Below are 20849 nucleotides of genomic sequence, written 5' to 3' on the forward strand. Positions count from 1 at the left end.
TCTTCCGCCGTCCACCAGGTGGCGCTGCTGCGCTGAAAGTAAACTCATCGCGCCGGAATGCACCGAGCTGGACCAGGTGAAGGTAAGCGGTCCTTATGCGACACATTTTCGGTTTTTAAATGCGGCGGTTTTTCCGAATACGTCGGGTTTTCGTTCGGCCACGCCCCCCGATTTCCGTCGCGCGCATGCCAGCGCCGATGCGCCACAATCCGATCGGGTGCGCCAAAATCCCGGGGCAATTTAAGTACAAGCGGCGCAAAACGGAAATATTCGGGTAACACGTCGGGAAAACGCGAATCGGGCCCTTAATAAATGACCCCCACTGTCTTTCCGGTCTGTTTACGGCACTGCATGTAATTAAGAACTAAATACAGTCAATGGAGGAAAATAGCAATTAACTCATGAATTCTTGCAGCGACGAGCAGTGATTTGAGATCAGCACTGAGATATTCAGGTTTCCCATTTTTGTATTTTGTCACAATGCAGCATTTACACAATGAAGCAGCTTCTCTTCATACAACTAGCCTCTTGCACCATTAACCTCTTCTCTGCTTTGAAGATATGCAGGTTAAAGATAGCAATTCTGGGGGAGGGAGTCAGCTCTGTGTGGGCTTCATGACATCAACTGCTAAGTGATTGTTTTTTTTTTCCCCTCCTAGTCTAAAGCGGACTGGCGTGCAGCAGAGCTGGCTGGTGTAAAGTCTGACAGGCTTTCTTTTCTTTTCCTCTGCACATTGCTTGTATTCCCCCCTCTCTCACATCAATATTTAATTCTCTTCTAAGAGCAATGAGATAATGCGATGTGCAGAAGCAAAGAAGGTGCAGTGAGAGAGATCCGTGCTGCTGCATGATACTACAACTGATGCTGCTGCTGACTGGAGCCGGCAAGCCAGGATACTCGGGCTGAGCCTTGGTGCATGCAGCTCTACAAGCTCTCTCCCTAAAGCATGTCCTCCCCAGACCCCACCACCTCCTTCCTGGAAAGGGCAGCTGGGGAGGAGGACACGGGAGGATGAGGAAAGAGAGCCGGCCGGAGCATAGGAGGAGGAGGAAGAGGAGAAGGAGAGGAGGGGGTGCTGGAAGAAGAGAGGCCGGCGCGGAGGATGAAGTGGGGTGTCCGGGGAGCCTGCGCTGCGCTGTCCAGCTGCTTCTTGCTTGCCTGCGCCCTGAGTGCTGCCGCCGTGGGCCTCAAGTGCTTCTCCCTGGGATCTGAGCTAAAGGGTGAGCCATTCCGCCTTGGTACAGCTGCTGGCGCCTTTTACTCCGGGTTACTACTCTCTGCTGGCCTTTCTCTTTTGGGTTCTGCTTTGCTATGTTGCCGAGAGGATGCATCAGGGGAGAGTAAACCCGGCAGCCAGAACTTCCTCCTCCTTGGCGTGCTGGTTTTCATGTTGGGAGTATTGAGCGCCTTTGCTGGGGCGGTGATAGATGGGGATACTGTGTCACTTGTGGAGCGGAAGTACTCACACTTTTGCCTGCAACAGCCAACACCTGGAGCAAGCAGCAGTACCACAAAGTGCCAAAAGCTAAAGGATTACCAGAGAGGTTTGGTCATTTCCACCATTTTTAACTCCCTGGAGTGTTTGCTGGGGCTCATCAACTTGTTGCTAGTAAAAAACTACAAATCTTCCCAGCAGCGCCGCAGGAGACAAAGGAGATGTGGGGGAAGACGCTTCCAGAGGCAGAACAGGGGCTCCATTTTCTCAAATGAAGAGCATGACTTCTCCCCTGGGGATTTCCCTTTTCAGACTGTATCCTACATCAATGTTGGGGTGTTCCACTTATTTGATGAAGCAGGGGTGGAGGTACATTGTGGTGGCCACCCCTCTCTAGAGCTGCCTGGTTACTCCCCAATGGACCCTGATTTAAATCCATCATACCCATACTGTTACCCCCTACCTAATGAGCAACCTCCTCCATATGATGAAATTTACCCTGCTACTGAAATGTGCAGCAGCAGCACAACCACCACCACATAGCATCACCTAGACTTCTTACAGAGACCTTTCTGCTCCATGATCTGCACTGACAATCATTGATGCCTGCAAATGGGACAGGGACATATTATACAAGGACTGCCACACTGTATCTAAATGGTTGTGTTCAGATAATGCTCATAACCAGTGTATGGTAAGGGTTGAAAGATGCAACATGTTCACTGCTGTGTGTGTGTATGTGTGTATGTGTGTGTATGTGTGTGGGAACGTGTCTCCTTGGTGGTCCCAAGAGATTCACTGTCTTCACTGACTCCAAATTAAATTATTTATTTTACATGTGAGGAGTCAGTATGGACTTATCAGTATTTCCTCCTCTTCACATTTATTTTGTCATACCAGTGTAAATCTAAATTTTGGTATTCGTCACTATTGCCATGGTTACAGTGTCTAGCTACAAAATTATTATGTCAGTATAAATAGGCTTTTTATTTCATGTCTGATGAGATTACTCATCTTTATCAAATCTCAAGATTTTATCAGCAAATGCTTCTGGTAATGTCAATCCTCCTACATTTTTTTCCTATCAATGAATCATCAAACCCTTTTTTCTTTTGAATCTCAAGAAAGCAAAGCAACTGCCTCAAACTGGGATTGGAATGCAAGGAATGGACAAATGGCACAAAGCTTTTTGGCTCAACCTGGGGGAAAAACGGTTTCGGGTACAGCTGCACTAAAGACCAGTAACCTGGAGCTCAAGGTGGCTATCCATGGGAGGGTGTAAGCAGTACAGGTTTTGCAGATACTGTTTTATGTCCTCACAGCACAGAAAGAGTTAATAAAGGTCTGTGTCTTTGTTGGCTTGGCAGCTGATCACATGTTATGTGGGCTGAACTATTCAGATGTGTTGTTGTGAAGTGGCTGTGCTTCCCAGAATTAATACTGGAGTCGTTGCCTGAAAACACTTTGATACTTGTAGGAGTCAGAGGGCTTGGACAGCACTGTTTTCAAGTACCAATTCCAGCAGCAATGATGATAAACCAGTGGCACTCATTTCACTCTTCTAGTCATCAAATAGTCTCATATCAACATGTCACATGAATGTAATGCAGTAAATGGAAGATTTCATTATTCCTTCTACCATCCAGTCACATAGTATTATTTCATCTTATGATTAACAGTAGCGTAGTATTATTTCACCTTATGATTGATGACTGTATTGTGAAACTGCATAAGAAATGAAATGATCAGAATTGCCTACTTTATTAGTGGCAAAGTACTTACCCTCCCCACCTAAGATGATGGAAATTGAAGTTTTCTGCCATTCAGGAGTGGTCAGCAGAATACAGGCTGCTAAGATTGTGTTATGCAATGCTAATACAAAATGTGCATGACTCCAAATTATCATTCTGCTGTCTATATTTCTCTTATATAATCTATAGGAGGAGGGGGTATATGTGTCTACTTATCCAACAGGAATAGGGGCCAGGGACACAATTTTTGGTTTTCCCACAATCAAGCTACTTACTTGGCTGTTGCTAAGATCTTTAGCTGACAACTATATCTGACAACATATTTAGTCTACAGATCACAGTGGAATAGAATTCTGGAAATTGCTTCAGCATTCAGTAGCAAGTTTATATTCCCTGTTGTAAACTTGGTTTCTTCTAAGACTAAAGCTCCACTATATCATTGTGTAGTGCAGTTTTCCAAATTAATCTGTCAAGCTACAGCTGCAGTGCAGAGGAATACATTGAACTGCATGTGATCCTGTGGACTGCAGTTACTACTAGTTAAACTTAAAAAAATATGCTAAGGTGTAGTGTTGCCCTGGCCTGCGGCTGGTTCACACACACAAAAACACACACACATACATATATATATATATATATATATATTTTTTTTTTTTTTAAAGTAAGATCTTATATTAGTAATATTCCACAATTGAAGTTTCATTTTTCTAGAGCTGAAACTTACATAGGGATGCACCAGGTTTATCAGTCTTCAATAATTTAGAGAGAATTACATTTATTTAAAAGATCAATTATGATCATTTAAGTGTCAAATTAAAAAAACGGATTAAAACTGATACAAAATGTATATAAACCAATGCCATGTTGTCTTTAAATCAGCTCAGATCAGTTTGCAATAAATTGCCAAAGGTTCATAACTGACCCACTGATGGTAATGGGGTTTCTGTTATGGTGACTGTCATTTGAATGTTGCACTGTTCCACTATTATTTTACCTATTCTGCGGTGGAAGCTCCTAACAGAACCTCCAACTTAGATGTGACCGTTACATATCAGGACAAAGAAGAAAACCAAGTTAGGTTGAAGGATCTTTTATTATCATGCATAAGACTAGGTTCATGTCTATGTTGTTATTTCTGTTTCCCTTCTATGAGAGCTTTGGCAGATAGCTCCTAATGACGCTAAATAAGCCTCTTAGATAATAATAGGGTCCATCAGGGTTTCATTATGGGGTCATGCTGTGCTAGTTTAACTAGCATTTTCACAATATACTTTGAATGGAGACTCCAAGCTAGACATGAACACAGCCCAATGTAGGGAATAGGTATTGTTGTGGTAAGGTAGGTTGGTAGAAGTACCTGAAGTTTCAAGGAAAAACACCTAAAACAAATTGCAAAATCATAATACAGTGTGCTAAATACGAAGCATAGCATAAGGCAATAACAATCTCAGGTCCATTACATCAGTATCTAGTAAAGATCTAGCTAAATAAATAAAAGGAAGATATGACACATGTCTGAATAGGATAATGTGTGGATAATAATGCCCATTGTAAAATTTATGGATGATGCTAGAAGAGTATTTCTGAAAGTTGTTTTTTTATATAAATGTTTTTCTCTTTTTTCTAAAGGATTGTAAAGCAGTAAATATGTTTCAGATAGGGATCTAGTTTTTGATTGTGAAGGCATGTTGTCTCATGGCTTTAATTCAAGTGAATGGATTCAATCATAATGGTAAAGAATCCATCATCTGTTTTCGGCAATGTTAAACTGAAATATATAGTGCTTATATATCCTGTCAAAATGTTGGCACTACATATGAAGGAGTTAAAAAAAACTGAATGTATGGACACTTTGCTACTGATAATGGCAATGTGACCACTATATGTGTCCTATATGAGTTTAATGTAACTATGAGTTTAAGGAAAGAAACCCTTAGATTATACAAATACATTATACAGAATGCATGCAGAAGCAGCACTCAGCAAAAGTTAAGCAAGATTAATTACATTTTTATATATGTTCCCAAATACATTATCTTAAACTTATTCAGTGCATTAATACCCCTAATATAATTTCCAAAGACTTGAATTTCACCAGCTGAAATATCTGGTGATATCCTAAAGTAATGTGCTACCATGTATATGCCAATATTTAATCTGTTTAGTAATTTATTATCATTGATCCGCAGCCGACCAACCTGATCACCAACATGCAACAGATCAACGGTGATGTCAATAATGGTCTTTTCTCTTTGCTTGCATTTTAGGCTAGTAAATCTGTCACCTATCACATACTGTACAAAGTGCACACAAAATCCTAGTGACAGGGAGCAGTAGAAAAGGACATTGGATTGAATCTTTATTAAATATTAACTACATTCTACAGCAAAGGCTTCTTGTTAGGCAAAGATAAATGGTGGGAAGAGCTAACGAGAATCTTCCAAAAATCTAAATTTCATCAGTAGAAAATGATAGGTAACAGGCGCAATATTTCCCTCATGTACAATGCCCAGAACTTAATATTTCTAGCATCCAGTGTAGGTGATATCATTGTTTTTATATTTTTGGCACAAAGAGATTTTTTTTCTATATGTCTAAAATTGTTTGCACTTTGAAATGTACATAAATAAAATAGTTAGTATTCGAGCTGTCTTAGTGCACATGTTTTAAGAGAAGTGTCACATCTGCTAGAATATAATATGACAGCTTGAGAGATAGCTAGAAGTGACATTTGAAAATTCTGGGACTACTACAAATTCCATAACTGGACCCCCATCTATTAAATTTCATGTACATTTCTGCTGGGCTCAGGGTCCTGACTTTAACCTATAACTACATAATAGGGGCAGTCCTTAAGCAAGGCACTTTATGTGTAACTTAAATATTTATTTTTGTTAGAAATTAGCCATTTTTCATGCTAGCTGACATTGTGGCACTAAGAGCATATTTTCAGAGGTAGCACTTTACTATAAGTTAATGTAGTTAAAATTCCAGCATTCATGTATATTGTTTATGCTAAATGCATATTTTATACTGCTGCATGGCAACAAATTACCATATTGTATTTTGTTAACTGTTACAAATTAACCGTGAAAATCATCCAATTGTTTCATTGCACTTTGTTTATTATGATAAATGCTGCATGTAATTAATGTCATACATGTGACAAAACATACCACACACACATAGAAATGTCAGATACTGTAAGGTCATTTTCACATTAAGTTTTCTCTGTCTTTTTAGATAAGTGCCAGACAAAACCTATTCCATTGATTTCAGCATTAATCATAGTATAAGTTATAGACCATTACCAATCCTTCCTCTTTAGAAGAAGGTTACATTCTAGGTTCCATCAGGTGGGCTAAATAGCTATTTGTACTCATGCAATGGTCTTTTTCATTGAAGACCAAATGGAAAGTAAATATGGAATAACAAGTTCCATCTTATATATCATTTGAAACTGTCTTTTGTGCTTTTTGGTCAGGATTTATTTCTTGGGCTTTATTTAATGTACATTTCCATTTCATTAAATTATGTGATGTTACCAGATAACAGTAAATGCTTATTTAAATGATTAGGCCATTTAACAGGTACAACAGATCCTAGAACCCTTACCAATTACTGGCCTGGATTAGACCATATATTATAACACTGTTTCCATATTCAGATTTATGTATGCAGTTCTTTAAAGCAAAGCATGGAATGCCATTGAAAAAAGAGAAGGGGAAGCACCCATCAATTATACTTTTTCTCCCATTATGACCTACACCTGATTTTGGCTTTTAAACTGCATCAAAAAAACAGAACATGTAACTACACACTTGCCGACTTCCGTTCCTGAATAACAGACTGTGCAGAGTCCTGCTTCACGGAGTGAACTCACTCCTGAACTGTGCTTCCCTGATATGTAGCACAGCTGATGTACCGTTTATTCTCTGCTATTTAGCTAAAAAAAAAAACAGGAACTCCGTGAATCATGGATCAATATGGTGCACTGAGTCCTGTCCCCAGGAGTGAGTCTGGTCCATGTAGCAAGACCCTGCACCTTTAAGTGGTTTATGGACCGTGAAGCTGCTCAAAAGGTACTAATAAATAGGCAACAAGTAAGCAAATAATTGTTTTATGTGGTACCTGAAATCATGAGTGAATACTGTAAACGGAATATGATGTCAACACATGCAAACTATATGGTGATGAATATTATGTTTGTCCCACCTTCCATAGCAAAGAAGTGGGCATTGATAAGTAATGAATCTTCCTAACAACCTCTGTTCCTGCCCGCTTCTCTGCCGCAGGCCTAAATATATCTTCTTTCTAAAATACTTCTTCTAATAGACAACATATACTGTAGATTATACCTAATACATTCACTCAGTTGTATAATACAGAAATAGTCAAGGATAATTGTATTTTCATAAATGAAGCAATTACTAGATTCCCAGAATGCCCAAATCCTGTTGCAAGAGCAAACTAGAAATCGTTGATTCTTCCATGTAAATAGCAAATCAAGAAATGATGCTATTATGATATGAATGTTCTGTTATTTATAGAGATTAGATATAATTAGCAAGATATAAAAATGTCATCCAAAAATACTGAGACTCTACCATGGCTCCATGTAGATCATATCATTCCTATTAATGAATGTGTGTAAATGTGAAACTTTTTTGACTGCAATTTCATGTTCCCTTTTCCCCAAAACACTGATCTATATATGCATGTGCCGGATATATAAATGTATTGCTTTCTCTTCATAACTAATACTATTATCATGTATGTATAATTTTTCCATCACTTTCCATCCTATTAACAATGTATGTCATTATATGTAAGTTTTCATTCAAATTTCTGCTTTCACAACTTTGTCACCATATTTCTTTCATGTAACTCTACAGTATTGCATAAATCAATTCCCACACATCATGTCATCTCTTCTCTTTAACACAAATAGTTCATCTTTAATCAAATGCCTAAATAGTTGCTATTCCCTATTGAGGGGATATGACAAGATCAGTTTTTTCTCTAGAAGGATAAGGTGTATCCAATGGAAGTTTAAGTAGACAGTAGGCTCTAGGCTGTTCCCAAACTTTGGCTCCCCATCGCCTACCTATATAGAAATGTATCTATAATAAGCAGCACCTTACCCTTCTAGGTGGTTTACTTACGTTTAAGGGTTGTTTGAGGCAAACACAATGAAGGCAGAAATCTTAAAATATACTAGGAGAACTTTAAATGGAAATCAACCATTAATGTTAGTGTGTTTTGAAGCAAGCACACTTATATGTCAGCCATATGATCCTGAAACAGGATCTTATCTTCATTAGTGCTGTAAATCCTCCAAGCTATACCTTCGCAGGTCTTCTGATAATTGGCACTGCAGGACCACCTTCTATGTAGTGGAGTTGTGTGACATCTCTGGACAGGTCACTGTTGAACTAATCACTGAACTCCCTACTGAATGACATGCAATTTGTGTGGATGTCACCTCTGAGGCCAGTGATTTGTCCTGTGGTGAACTGCCCATGGATGGCACAAAGCTCCATAACAGATGTGCCGCACTGTTTTCCAGAGGACCTGCCAGGGAAACAGGTACATTTTATCATATTGTCTTAACACATTACTAGTTGGTTGGAGGCTGAGAAGAAGACAAGGTGTCAAAGGGAATGCAACAGGTTGCGTAGAGAGATAACGGTGGTATATGCCACAACATGTGCATACTATTGTTTTCGCCCTGTATGTCATTGGCGTTTGATGGCCAATCTTGCATAATGACAGTAGATAGGAACTAACCAAATTCCCTTGCAAACTCAGGGAGGATAAAGATGTGCTCTTTCATTTGTGGCTTGGGCAGTCACCTCAAAACTACAGCCATGTGCATAACTTAATAATAAAGTATTTGTGCTTCTGCAATCCATTCAGTGGATAACACAAGGTCAAATTCTACTTTCGGGAACCTTCAGGATTTTTACATTTCCTGTATTACAAGTGGCATGTGCGCAGATACAGCTTGGAATATAAGACATGCTTTGCCCAGTGGTTTCCCAGTAACCATTATGGGAGAGTGATTCCGGATGGGTTTTCCAGTCAGAAAGTAAACATACCCTCAGGAAGCAGTAGGTGGTAGGTCAAAAAACATCACAGTAGTGACCAAATAACTAGGATTCTGGAAAGGAAAACAAAGTAGCTGGAGGAGGGAGTGACAGGTAGTGACAGAAGTTACATGGATAGGGGATCTGGGTGTTCCTACATACCATATTAGCTGCTATCTGTATGAAACACACACATGCAGCACCCACACAACTTCCTGAACTTCTTCCCCCATAAAGTGAACAGAGAGGAGGCAAAAACTTGCAGTGTGCCTGCTTCTGCTCACATTCCTACTCAGGATGCAGTCACGTTGTCAGTTTGAGCAGTAGGAGGGAGCAGAGCAGAACAACTGCTATCAGATGCTTCCCTCAGTTGGAGAAACATATTTCAGTGCTGGAGGCAGCGGCCAGTACAAGTTGTCATGCCCTGATTCCTGTCAGGTTATCATTTGGGCACTTTGAAGCAAACTTAGCCCCCTACCCATAAAGCCCATATGATAAACTGCCATTGGGTGTAACAATGCACACTGGTAAGAATATGCAGCATCAAAAAGTACCTATCTATGGGGAGTAATCAGTGGCCTCTTCTTCCTGATTGATATACTTCTACTACAGGCAGTCCCCGGGTTACATACAAGATAGGGTCTGTAGGTTTGTTCTTAAGTTGAATTTGTATGTAAGTCGGAACTGTATATTTTATCATTGTAATCCCAGCCAGAACTTTTTTGTTCTCTGTGACAATTGGATTTTAAAAATGTTGGGTTGTCATAAGAATCAATATTAACACTAAAGCTTCATAACAGACACCAGTGATAACTGTTACAGCTGTTTATTGTAGCCTAGGACTAAAGTACAATAAATTACCAATATCCAGAGGTCCGTTTGTAACTAGGGGTCGTATGTAAGTCGAGTGTTCTTAAGTAGGGGACCGCCTGTACTTCACTTCAGGTCATATGTCTTTGAAAAATAAGGGTCAAAGGTAACAAAGGTCATCTGTTATGCAGCAATTTCTTATCTTATTCTATTGAGCTACACAACCTAACATCATGAAAATGTCATGCCCTTGGTTGAAGTAAATAACTTCATAAGAAGACATTTATACGTAATAGTATAAAATTATTTTTTAACATATCAATTAAGTCATTATGCAGAAATATTTTCCACCTTCAGCTAGATATACACAATGTATAAGGCTCCCAAGACCCAAAAGGAGACCTGGTCAGAAAGATGGATCCATTGAAACCATGACAGTGTGTATGAGCCCATGAATGTTTCTGTGTGCTGTACATTGGCATGGAACCTTAAAGTATATATCTCCTGTCTTAAAAATGTATCCATTGGTAAAAACTGGTGCACCTGTCGCATACTACATTCATTATTTTTTTTAAGACATTTAATTGACTCATTAAAGGGAACCTGTCACCACATTATTCACAAATACAGCTAGTGGAAGGTTCCCATTAAGCCCTAACTAATTAAGCCAGTAACTAACTGAAATCCCATAAATTCAACTTTATAATTTTACCTGGTGTCCAAGCATGTCTATAGAAGTGGAGGCGGGCGTGGCCTCTTGTGGCTGAATCCAGCAGCTCCTCCCCTATGCTTTATCTGCATGCATCAGTAATGTCATGTGACCATCGCAATCATCGAAGGTCCTTTAGCCTAAGATTGGAAAACTGAACACCAAGCATATATCTCATGAAATCAGAGCAAATCTTTTGAAATGAAATCATAGCAGAAAGGAGAGAAGTAGAAGTTCATGCTGTGATTTTTTTTGTGCTCAGATATGTGCATGGGGTACAGTTTGCTAATGTTAAGAAGGTAAAGGACCTGTGATGATGACATTGGGCCACCCCCCTCAAAACACTCTAACGATGGATAGATAACAGGCAAGTTTATAACTCTTAATTTGTGGGGATCTGAGGGATAAATTTTTTAGCTAAAAGAAGGGGGTCAGGTAGTTACTAGTACTCTATAGGAACCTGCCACTAGCTGTATTTGTGAAAAATGTGGCATCAGTTTCGCCTTAAAGAACTAGCAACGTTGGGGAGTGGCTTAAGATGGACTGAAACCAAAAAGTTTTGATTCAAAGCAAGCCAACCAATAGGTGGAATACATTCAGGTATAAGTGTCTAAACATGCATCAACCACCAATATATTTTGCACATATTCAAGAAGCCTGTTACAAATTTACATTGTTCAAAGCATAACTAAATATGTAAATCATTTTTATCATATAATAAGTTAATATAGTGGCAAATAATATTAAACTTTGTCATATTCTTTTAGAGGAAACTGCTTTTTCTATTAGAGGAAAATGCGAAAATGCTTTCTCAAACAGTTTTTAATCTTCCTTTCTTCTTACATCTATTACTGTCTTTACATATCATTTGTACTCAGCAGTTTCTGGTGGCTAACGTCATTATAAACAGTCACTTAATACATTATCAATTGAAATATTATATAGGCATTTAAGGGGTTAAGCTTTAGTCTCCTCTCTTTATTTTTCTGCTGTGTACGAACTTTAGAACAGCTTTCAGAAACAGTGATTACTTAATCTCCAACATTGTCTTTATAACATCAGTGACTTTTACATTGTTAGAGGAAAAATATATTCAAATCTCAGATTTGGGACTGTTCATGCTAATTATAATAAAGAAGATGAATAAATAATTTAGCGTATATATTACTATTAAAATCCCATTATTCCAAATTAGTTGTTTAAGGCTAAGGTATAATATATAATTTGTAAGTTCAATGTATCAGTCTAACGCTACCAAATAAAATTACATTTTGGCCAGTACTAACAAATATTATAATTCAACAACAGGTCTGGCAATGTAAAGGTCTAACTTTTTATGGTGATAAAAGGTAGAATGTGTGATTATTTTGGGAAGCTCTATGGTAAATTATATAAATGTGGCTCAGGTATATAGATGATATTTTTCTAATTTCGGAGTGGCAGATTATTGTCCAGATTGCAATGTATGAGTTTGAGAATAAATTGGAGGGCCACAACATCATCAGCTAATTGGGTACTTGAATGTAATTTTCAATGTCAATTGCCAAATCCATAAATTAAATAAACATAATTTTTTATTATTTTGTGTAAGTATCCCACCACACATAAAACAATATTTTCCTTCAAGTGTATTCTGTTTTTCAGCATCAAAGTGCCTAAGCTTTGAATAGTAGGTTAAAACAATCATATAAAAACATAATTGTTACCATCATTCCAAAGACAAAGGATGAGCCCCAATCACTGGGCCTGTTCTAACTGGTATGACCTATGCATACTATTGTGGTGGTTCAGAAACTTTCTTTGCTATTTTGCTGCTCAGCATACACTCTGTGTTATTCAATTAATTATGTCAGATTTGTTAGGAATTGGAGAAGCACTTTAAAGAGGGTATTCCAGACACTGAAGTCTATACCAATATATACGTTTTTAAAAGTCTACTTGTATACATGGACTAGAGACTGTGTTTTACCTCAACTATATACAGACAGTACACGTCATTCAAGTAACTACACACCTACTGAATTGGAACAGCAATGATTGATAAGATTACCAACATGTAAGGTGGACTTAGGTTGCATGATTATTGAGAGGTTGAAGATTTGTTGGAGAAATTTTAGTGACTGACCCATTCACCAGAATCAGCTATTAAAAAAAACAAGTGCTTGCTGAATCAGTAATGCAAAAATCCATGTGGTTGCATGTATCACATTAATAAAACTTAGGCCCTGTTCACATCAATTTTTGTAAGAAATCTGTCATATGAGAATATACCCTAAATGTTCAAATGTTGTTCAAATCCAGGACACAAAGCACAATGTGTACTACAAATTTTATTGTCCCTTTGCATGATAAATGTAAAATTATTCAGATTAGCATTAGTTACTGCTTACATATGCTTCCTAAGAAGATGAAAATTAAATTTGGAAATTTAATTTAGCATGCATGCATTTTCCATAAGCCTTTAAAATGCAATACAAGTAAGTTACAAAAATGTACAATAACTTCAGTAAGAAAGCAAACTTTCTAAGAAAAGTATACATCCCTGTGTATAAATATCAATGTCCCTTCTAATGCCATGGGGCATTTTATGGCACAGCAAAATAGATCTCTGTCTAGCCTGTGTTATGTAATACTTTAAACAATGCCCAAGGCAACTATTCATTACCAACTGATATGGGTTTTAAAGGGAACCTGTCATCACATTTGCACACATACAGGCAGTGACAGGTTCCTATAGAGCCCTTTTAACTGACTGACACCCTTCTTTTAGCTAAAAATTGTTTAGCTTTCATTCACATAAATCATCTTTTAGCTTATACTACCTGGCATCAGAGAGGGCATGTCCTGCTTATCCAGCCCCTCCCATCCAATACTCCCCATGCCTTATGCCTCCTTACTGGTCACAGCTGCCTCCACAGACTTCTACTCCTTTCCATCCTCCATGGAGGCTGCTGTGATTTCATGTAATCAAATACATGGTGTACAGTTTGCTATACTTAGAAGGCTAAAGGACCTGTGATGATGTCACTGGTCACATGTCATAAATGTAACTCAAGGCCCCCTGTAAAATTATTGACACAATATTTATATGTCTATTGTTGAATATTAGCAGTCAGTCCCTAAGTACAATGATGCAGAGCAGGGATTTGAAGAGACACAGAGCTGTGTGGGGCAGCCTGAGAGAGAGAAGAGTCACAGATACCAGGCATGAGTCACAAAAGCTAATTTGCATATCAGAAAAAACATCTGTAATTAAGATACAGTGCCTCACTGGCAGCTAACTTTAGGTGATATGGGGAGGACCTGTAACCCTTTATCAGCAGGCATTGTTACTCAGGGTGGTCTAAATCAGGTGACAGGTCTTCTTTAAGTATGTAAATGTTGGAACACATGTTGCTTGTGTTTGTTTTTCATTAGAGATCAGCGAGCACTAAAATGCTTGAGTGCTCGTTACTCGAGACGAACTTTTCCCGATGCTCGAGTGCTCGTTTCGAATAACAAACCCCATTAAAGTCAATGGGAGACTCGATAATTTTTCATGGGGACCAAGGCTCTGCAATAAAAATGTGTCATTTTATTGAGAAATAAGGAAGTCAGTCCTGTTTCTTCATTTTTTTTTATTCAATGGAATATTCATGGAACTTCATAAAGCAGAATGACCCGTGCTAAACATCTTCAATGTGTTCTTCACACATATTGTTCTTCACATACTATTGTGAAGAACACCTTTCTCTACTCATGTCTTCTGATAAGTTAGCAGATGTATGGAAATATCTGCAATGTGTTCTTCACTGAAGAACACATTGCAGATGTTTCCGTACATCTGCTAACTTATCCGAAGACGCGAGTGCCAAAAGGTGTTCTTCACAACAGTCCATACATCTGCAATGTGTTCTTCACACATATTGTTCTTCACATACTATTGTGAAGAACACCATTCGGCACTCGTGTCTTCGGATACGTTAGCAGATGTATGGAAACATCTGCAATGTGTTCTTCACTGTACAGATCCTGTGTTCATTGTGTTCTTCTTTAAGTGAAAGCTTGTTATCGAGCAGGCGAAATACTCACTCATCTACTCACTCATACTCACTCATACTCACTCATCTCTATTTCTCATCTCTATGTTTACACAAATAGCCACCTTCTGCACAAATAAGGGATGTTTAAAGAAAATTGGAACTTAAACATGTCATATTAAAAATACATAGGGGTTTCCATTACCATATTACCAGACCCCACATTTAATTATGAGACACCATCAGAAGACATAAAACTAACGTATATATTCGTGTATAAGCTGAGTGCTGAAAAACCTCCCCTCGGCTTATACACGAGTCAATAAAAAACAAAAAACTTCCATACTCACCCTCCGGAGGCCCGGTGATCCGCGTGGCTCCCAATGTTCGGCGGCTCCTATTCTGTCTTCCCCGTGGCCGGTCTTCGGTCTTCTCTGTGTTGTATCAGCCGGCAGATACGCGTCCACGCCATGACGTCATGACGTCATCAGCGGCGACACCGCCACATGATATTGTGCGCCCGCCGGCAGATCGCGTGGATGCATATCTGCTGGCTGATACAACACAGAGAAGACCGGAGACCGGCCGCGGGGAACGGAACATCAGGAAGCCGCCTATAGGGGAGTATGGAAGTTTTTTTTTTAATGTGATGGCGAACGGGGCTGGCAGTATACTTAGTGCTGGGCGGATGCATACTTAAGGGGGCTAGTCGACTGCATACATCAAGGGGACTGGCAGGCTGCATACTTAAGGGGGCTGGCAGGCTGAATACTTAAGGGGGCTGGCAGGCTGCATATTTAACCCCTTAATGACCACATCGGCTTTTTACGGCGGTCATTAAGGGTACTTCTTCTGACGCGTATGCCTTTCTACGGTGGCGCGTCAGAAGAAGATTTCGGGACATCGGGTCCTGCAAGTGCCAGTGTCGGGCTGTGATATCACAGCCCAGACCCGGCACTAACACCTGGGACCGGAAAAACTCCGATCCCGGGTGTTTAACCCCGTAAACGCCGCGGTCAAGCATGACCGCGGCGTGCAAGTGTGTCCCCCGTGGATCGGACCCCCCCGTGTGCTTACCGGGGGATCCGATCCCTCCTGCCTCAGCCCCGGGTTCCGACGAGTGACCCGGGGTTGTCAGCTCCTCTCTGTGCCGGGTTCCGCCTCCTGGCAGGACCCGGCTGTGTGTAACTGAGCATGCTCAGTTACTAACACAATACCCAGTGTAAAGGCTTGCACAAGTGATCGGACGATCGCTTGTTCAAGCCAAGAAGTAGAAAATGTAAAAAAGTTAAAAAAAAAAAAGATTGTCATTTTAGAATATAATTAAATAAATAAATAAAATAATAGTCCCATAATCTCCCCAGTTACACATAAAATGCAAATAAAGTATATAAAACACAAAAACATGTACATATTTGGTATCACCGCGTCCGTATTAATCTGTACAATAAATCTAAATCAATATTGAACCCGCTCGGTGAACGACGTAAAAAAAAACTAGAAAAAATTCCCGTAATATACAATTTTTCATCAAACACTAAAAATGTTCTAAAAAGTGATCAAAAAAAGTTTTGTTCCCTAATATGATACGACTGAAAAGAACAACTCTTTTCGCAAAAAATAAGCCCTCAACCAGAACTGACAAAAAAATACAGAAGTTATGGCCCTAAAAAGTTGTCAATAGTAAAAACAATGCGATTTTTGTCTGGAAAGCAGAACATTTCAAACTTGGAAAATGAAGAATTTTTACAAACTTTTGCCAAATTTGCACTTTTTTTCAGAACTAAACGCAAAACTATGGGGGTCATTTACTAAGGGCCCGATTCGCGTTTTCCCGACGTGTTACCCGAATATTTCCGATTTGCGCCGATTGTACCTGAATTGCCCCGGGATTTTGGCGCACACGATCGGATTGTGGCGCATCGGCATGCGCGCGACAGAAATCGGGGGGCGTGGCCGAACGAAAACCCGACGTATTCGGAAAAATCGCCGCATTTAAAAACCGAAAAAGCGTCGCTCGGGAAGCGCTTACCTTCACCTGGTCCGAGGTGGTGCATTCCGGCGCGTTGAGATGATTTTCATCGCAGCAGCGCCACCTGGTGGACGGCGGAGGAACTACCTTCATAAATCCCGGCCGGACCCGAATCCTGTGCAGAGAATGCGTCGCTGGATCGCGAATGGGCCGGGTAAGTAAATGTGCCCCTATGTGTCACGAGAAAACAGTCTCAAAATCACCTGGATATGTTAAAGTGTTCCGAAGTTATAACCAATTATCATGATACATGTCAGATTTGAAAAATCAAGTCTGGTCATTAAGCTGAAAACTAGTGTCGGTGATAAGGGATTCAGGGGGCTGGCAGACTGTATACTTAAGGGGTCTGGCAGGCTGCATACTTAAGGGGGCTGGAAGGCTGCATACTTAAGGGGGCTGGCAGGCTGTATACTTCAGGGGCAAAATGAATGTGTTTTTCAAAAAGTGAAAACGCACTGGAGTGAATATGCGACTTTTTATGGGTCTTTTTGCATATGTCCCAAATAATGAGTCTGGTTTTATATGGCATTGCGCTAGCAGTAGTTCTATGTTCATGCCAGATTAATGAGGTGGCAGATATAGTCCTCTGTGACGTTATAGCAGTGAAAAGTCCTGAAAAACCTCAATTCCACTTTTTTGAGAATATTTATGCCAAAAAAAATAAATAACCCCCTATATGTTTTAGCATTTCATGAAAAGTAGCTCATACATAAAACATTGATCTCCCTATGATCACTCCATTTTATTATCACATTAGCAATTTGTAGCAGTTACAGGGAACATGCACTGAGCTCTATGACAGACACAAGTTGTTGGTTTGTATAGTCTGTTATTCTTGTTAATCCTCTGTCGGGAAAATAATAAATGTAGAAGGTGAATGAAAATATACCATACAGTGTGTCCCTGTGATTATTTTCTATGCCTGCAGTAAGGTTTGTAGATACAAGCAAGGATTGTCTCAGCATATAAAAGCGACATGCTGCGCCAGAAGGACTGACATTAATATTTAAAAGATGAACATAAAACATAGAGTATGCAAGAATAACAACGTGTTTTAGGGAGTAAAAAAGACCTCAATGAGAATTCTGATATACCAGTTAAAGAATGAAAATCTTGGTTGTAAAAATATTTATTTTTCTGTGATCGCTGAGGGGCCCATATCCAGCCCCTGTCACCAATCAGCTGGCCCGGCAATATTTAGAGCACAGAGCTGAAAAATACAGGCATGGATACCACTAAATCCTCGCTGAATAGATATTGGCCATCAATCAAAATTTCTGGACAGTTCCTTTAAGCTGTCTAGTGGGGAACGGATTGGTCTGTAAATATATCAAGGAATCCTATGTGTGGAATAAGAAACTCACATGAATCTGAAATAAGGATGAAATACTTAGAAGTTATAGAGCTCCAGTCACACAATACATTATACTTTTAACCCTTCGGGTGATACTTGAATCCATCCGGGACCGTTGATGTAGTTCTATTTTACAGATAAGGTGCTGCATTTTTAGATTAATTTTTTTGAGTGTTACTGTCTAGTGGGGAGTATTTTCAAGAACAGTAGACTTTTATATTTGTAGTTTGTATACATGTTAACAAATAATATAATTAGGTTTGTTTGGTCCATGTAACAGAAGTCTTCTGCGTAACCTGAACTGCTCATAACTCCTAATACAGCTAGTTATAACAGCCTTGGTGTGTAGACTAAACTTCTTCAAAATAAGTCAGGCCATGAAGTCTGACCATTTTCTTACAACTGCAATGTGGTCCGCTTATTCCAACAAAGGTTTGGCTATGAAGTCTAGACCTTTTTATGAGAGCAGTTTAGCCCTCAATTTACTGTACTGCTTATAAGGTTGGGACACCTTCTTATTACAATGTTTTCTCACAAAGAAAAAAAATGTATCTGCATGACTGGCATGGCATATTTGTCCTAAAATCTGGAAATAGGAGCTATTTTAAGGCTGCCAAGAAAATGAGACTGTGACACTAAAGAAATACACATACTGCATTATAAAATTTACGTCTTCCACAAAACATTTCAAAGGTGCCCCTGGGTGTAAGTCCGTTTATCTATGGTAGGTTGGAGATGCAATATAAAGTTACAAGGGGCCCAAATTAATTAACATTTACTTTGCTATCGAAGGCAGAATCTAACAGTATCACTTCAAGCACTTGAATAGGCTGAGTATTGTAATATATTAAAAATAATAAAGTGTCCCTGTGCTCCTGCGAACCTGGTTTCGGGTCGCAGGCACACCCTCGTGCCTCCGTGTGCCCCCTCTTGTGGACTGCCTCACTTACCCAGCCGCACTCCAGAGGCGGTCTCCTTGCTTCAGTGCACATGACCGTCTGAAATTTAAAGGGTTAGCGCACCACTAATTGCCTCTGATAACCTATAAATGCTCAACCTCTTCCTGTGACCCCTGACGGATCTTTGTGCTTCTATGCCTAAGAGAAAGATGTATTCTAAGCCCTTTGCAATTTTCCTGTTGTGACCTCGATTCTGTTCCTGACTCTGATCCCGTGCTGCCTGTCCTGACCTACCGCTACGTTCCCGACTGTGATCCTGTGCTGCCTATCTCGATCTACTGCCTGTCCCCGACCATGAGTTTGCCTTACGTTTCTGTACTACGCTTTGGTTGCCACTGTTGACAAAGTTGCTTCTGTGGAAGACCTGGTGGTACCACACCGAAACAAGTCCAACCTGCTTGCTGTGGGCTCTGGTGAAAACCGGGTACCACTTAGACTCCGGTCCCAGGTGTCGGCTAACATCATCGTCCGCGGTGGTACAAAGTAACCACTATCACTGATCCTGACATTCAGTTCTAGTCCCGTACTAACAAAGAATAAATTGTGATAAAAGCTAAAAAAATAAGTTAACATTAAAAATTAAACAACTACAAAAATGGCAATTCTTTCTAAGCATACCAACTTTCATACAAAAGTGACACAAAAACCTATCATACATTAAATTTTTTGCAGATCTAACCTGTAATGAAAAAGAAAACACATAGGGAAATTTACACCGACATAATGGGGCTCATTTACTAACCCGTCCACTGGAGTTCACCAAAAGTGCATTGTCCGAAGATAATGCACTGTGGCGTGATTCACTGAGATCATGGGCCCAATATCCTGCATGTGTCGCTTCCCCACTCAGGTCAGACAGAGTTCACCAACTTTTAAGTGGTGCATGCATTAGCTTGTGACACAATTTAAAAGTTTAATCCCTCGCTCAGCCCGAATCAGTCAGATCGTCCGATGGCACCCCCCCCCCAATTTGTGTAGCAGCTGCGTCAAAAAATACCACACAATCCCAACGCAGACACCTGTTAAATACTTGTCCAAGCTGCTCAATTCCCGAAAACGGCTAACAGTCTGACGAAAGTGTGATCTGCTATCCTTAGTAAATGAACCCCACTATGAATAAAATGTACAACTAGTCCTGTAAATAAACACGCCGCAAAAATAGTTCAGTCAACAAAAAATAAAAATGTTATGCCTCTTAGAAAATGATGCTGCAAGATAGGTGATTTTTCTCCTAAAATTAGTTTATATTCTCCAAAATGAGTCAAACATAAAAAGTTTTACAAATAGGATACTGGCCCAGATTTATCAAAGTAGTGCAGTCCAAATCAACACTGGAATGCAGTGCAGAATCTGGCACAGACACTTTATTAATACACATGCAAGCAGTTTGCACGTTTTTTTTAAGTAGATAAAAAAAAATTATAAAGCCTTAGGTATGAATACAATATGCACAAAAATTACCATCAGCTGAACAATTACAAATCACCAAAAGATTTGAACCAAAAGAGAGAACATAGTGTGTGATCCTCCACTTGGTATGGTATTTATGTCTGTTGTCCTCCACTATATCATGATTGGACAAGCTTATAGTGCAAGCTTTTTTGATACAGCTTTCTATTAATTGTTCATATAATACGCTGTATTTGCATCAACGTGATGTACCTTCAGGCATTGTTTGCTGTAAAATTTG

General features: G+C 39.5%; 1 protein-coding gene across 1 annotated transcript; it reads left to right on the forward strand.

Moving 5' to 3' along the window:
* Positions 1–622: 622 nt before the first annotated feature.
* TMEM271 (transmembrane protein 271) lies at positions 623–3026 on the forward strand. Its single transcript, XM_072155576.1, has one exon. The coding sequence runs from the start codon at positions 1104–1106 to the stop codon at positions 1977–1979; it is 876 nt and encodes a 291-aa protein (XP_072011677.1). The 5' UTR covers positions 623–1103; the 3' UTR covers positions 1980–3026.
* The last annotated feature ends 17823 nt before the right edge of the window (positions 3027–20849 follow it).

Source organism: Engystomops pustulosus, chromosome 1, assembly GCF_040894005.1.
Source record: "Engystomops pustulosus chromosome 1, aEngPut4.maternal, whole genome shotgun sequence".
NCBI classification, from domain to species: domain Eukaryota; kingdom Metazoa; phylum Chordata; class Amphibia; order Anura; family Leptodactylidae; genus Engystomops; species Engystomops pustulosus.

Coding starts and splice junctions, on each gene's coding strand:
- TMEM271 (XM_072155576.1), top strand. CDS start 1,104: ATGAAGTGGGGTGTCCGGGGAGCCTGCGCTGCGCTGTCCAGCTGCTTC.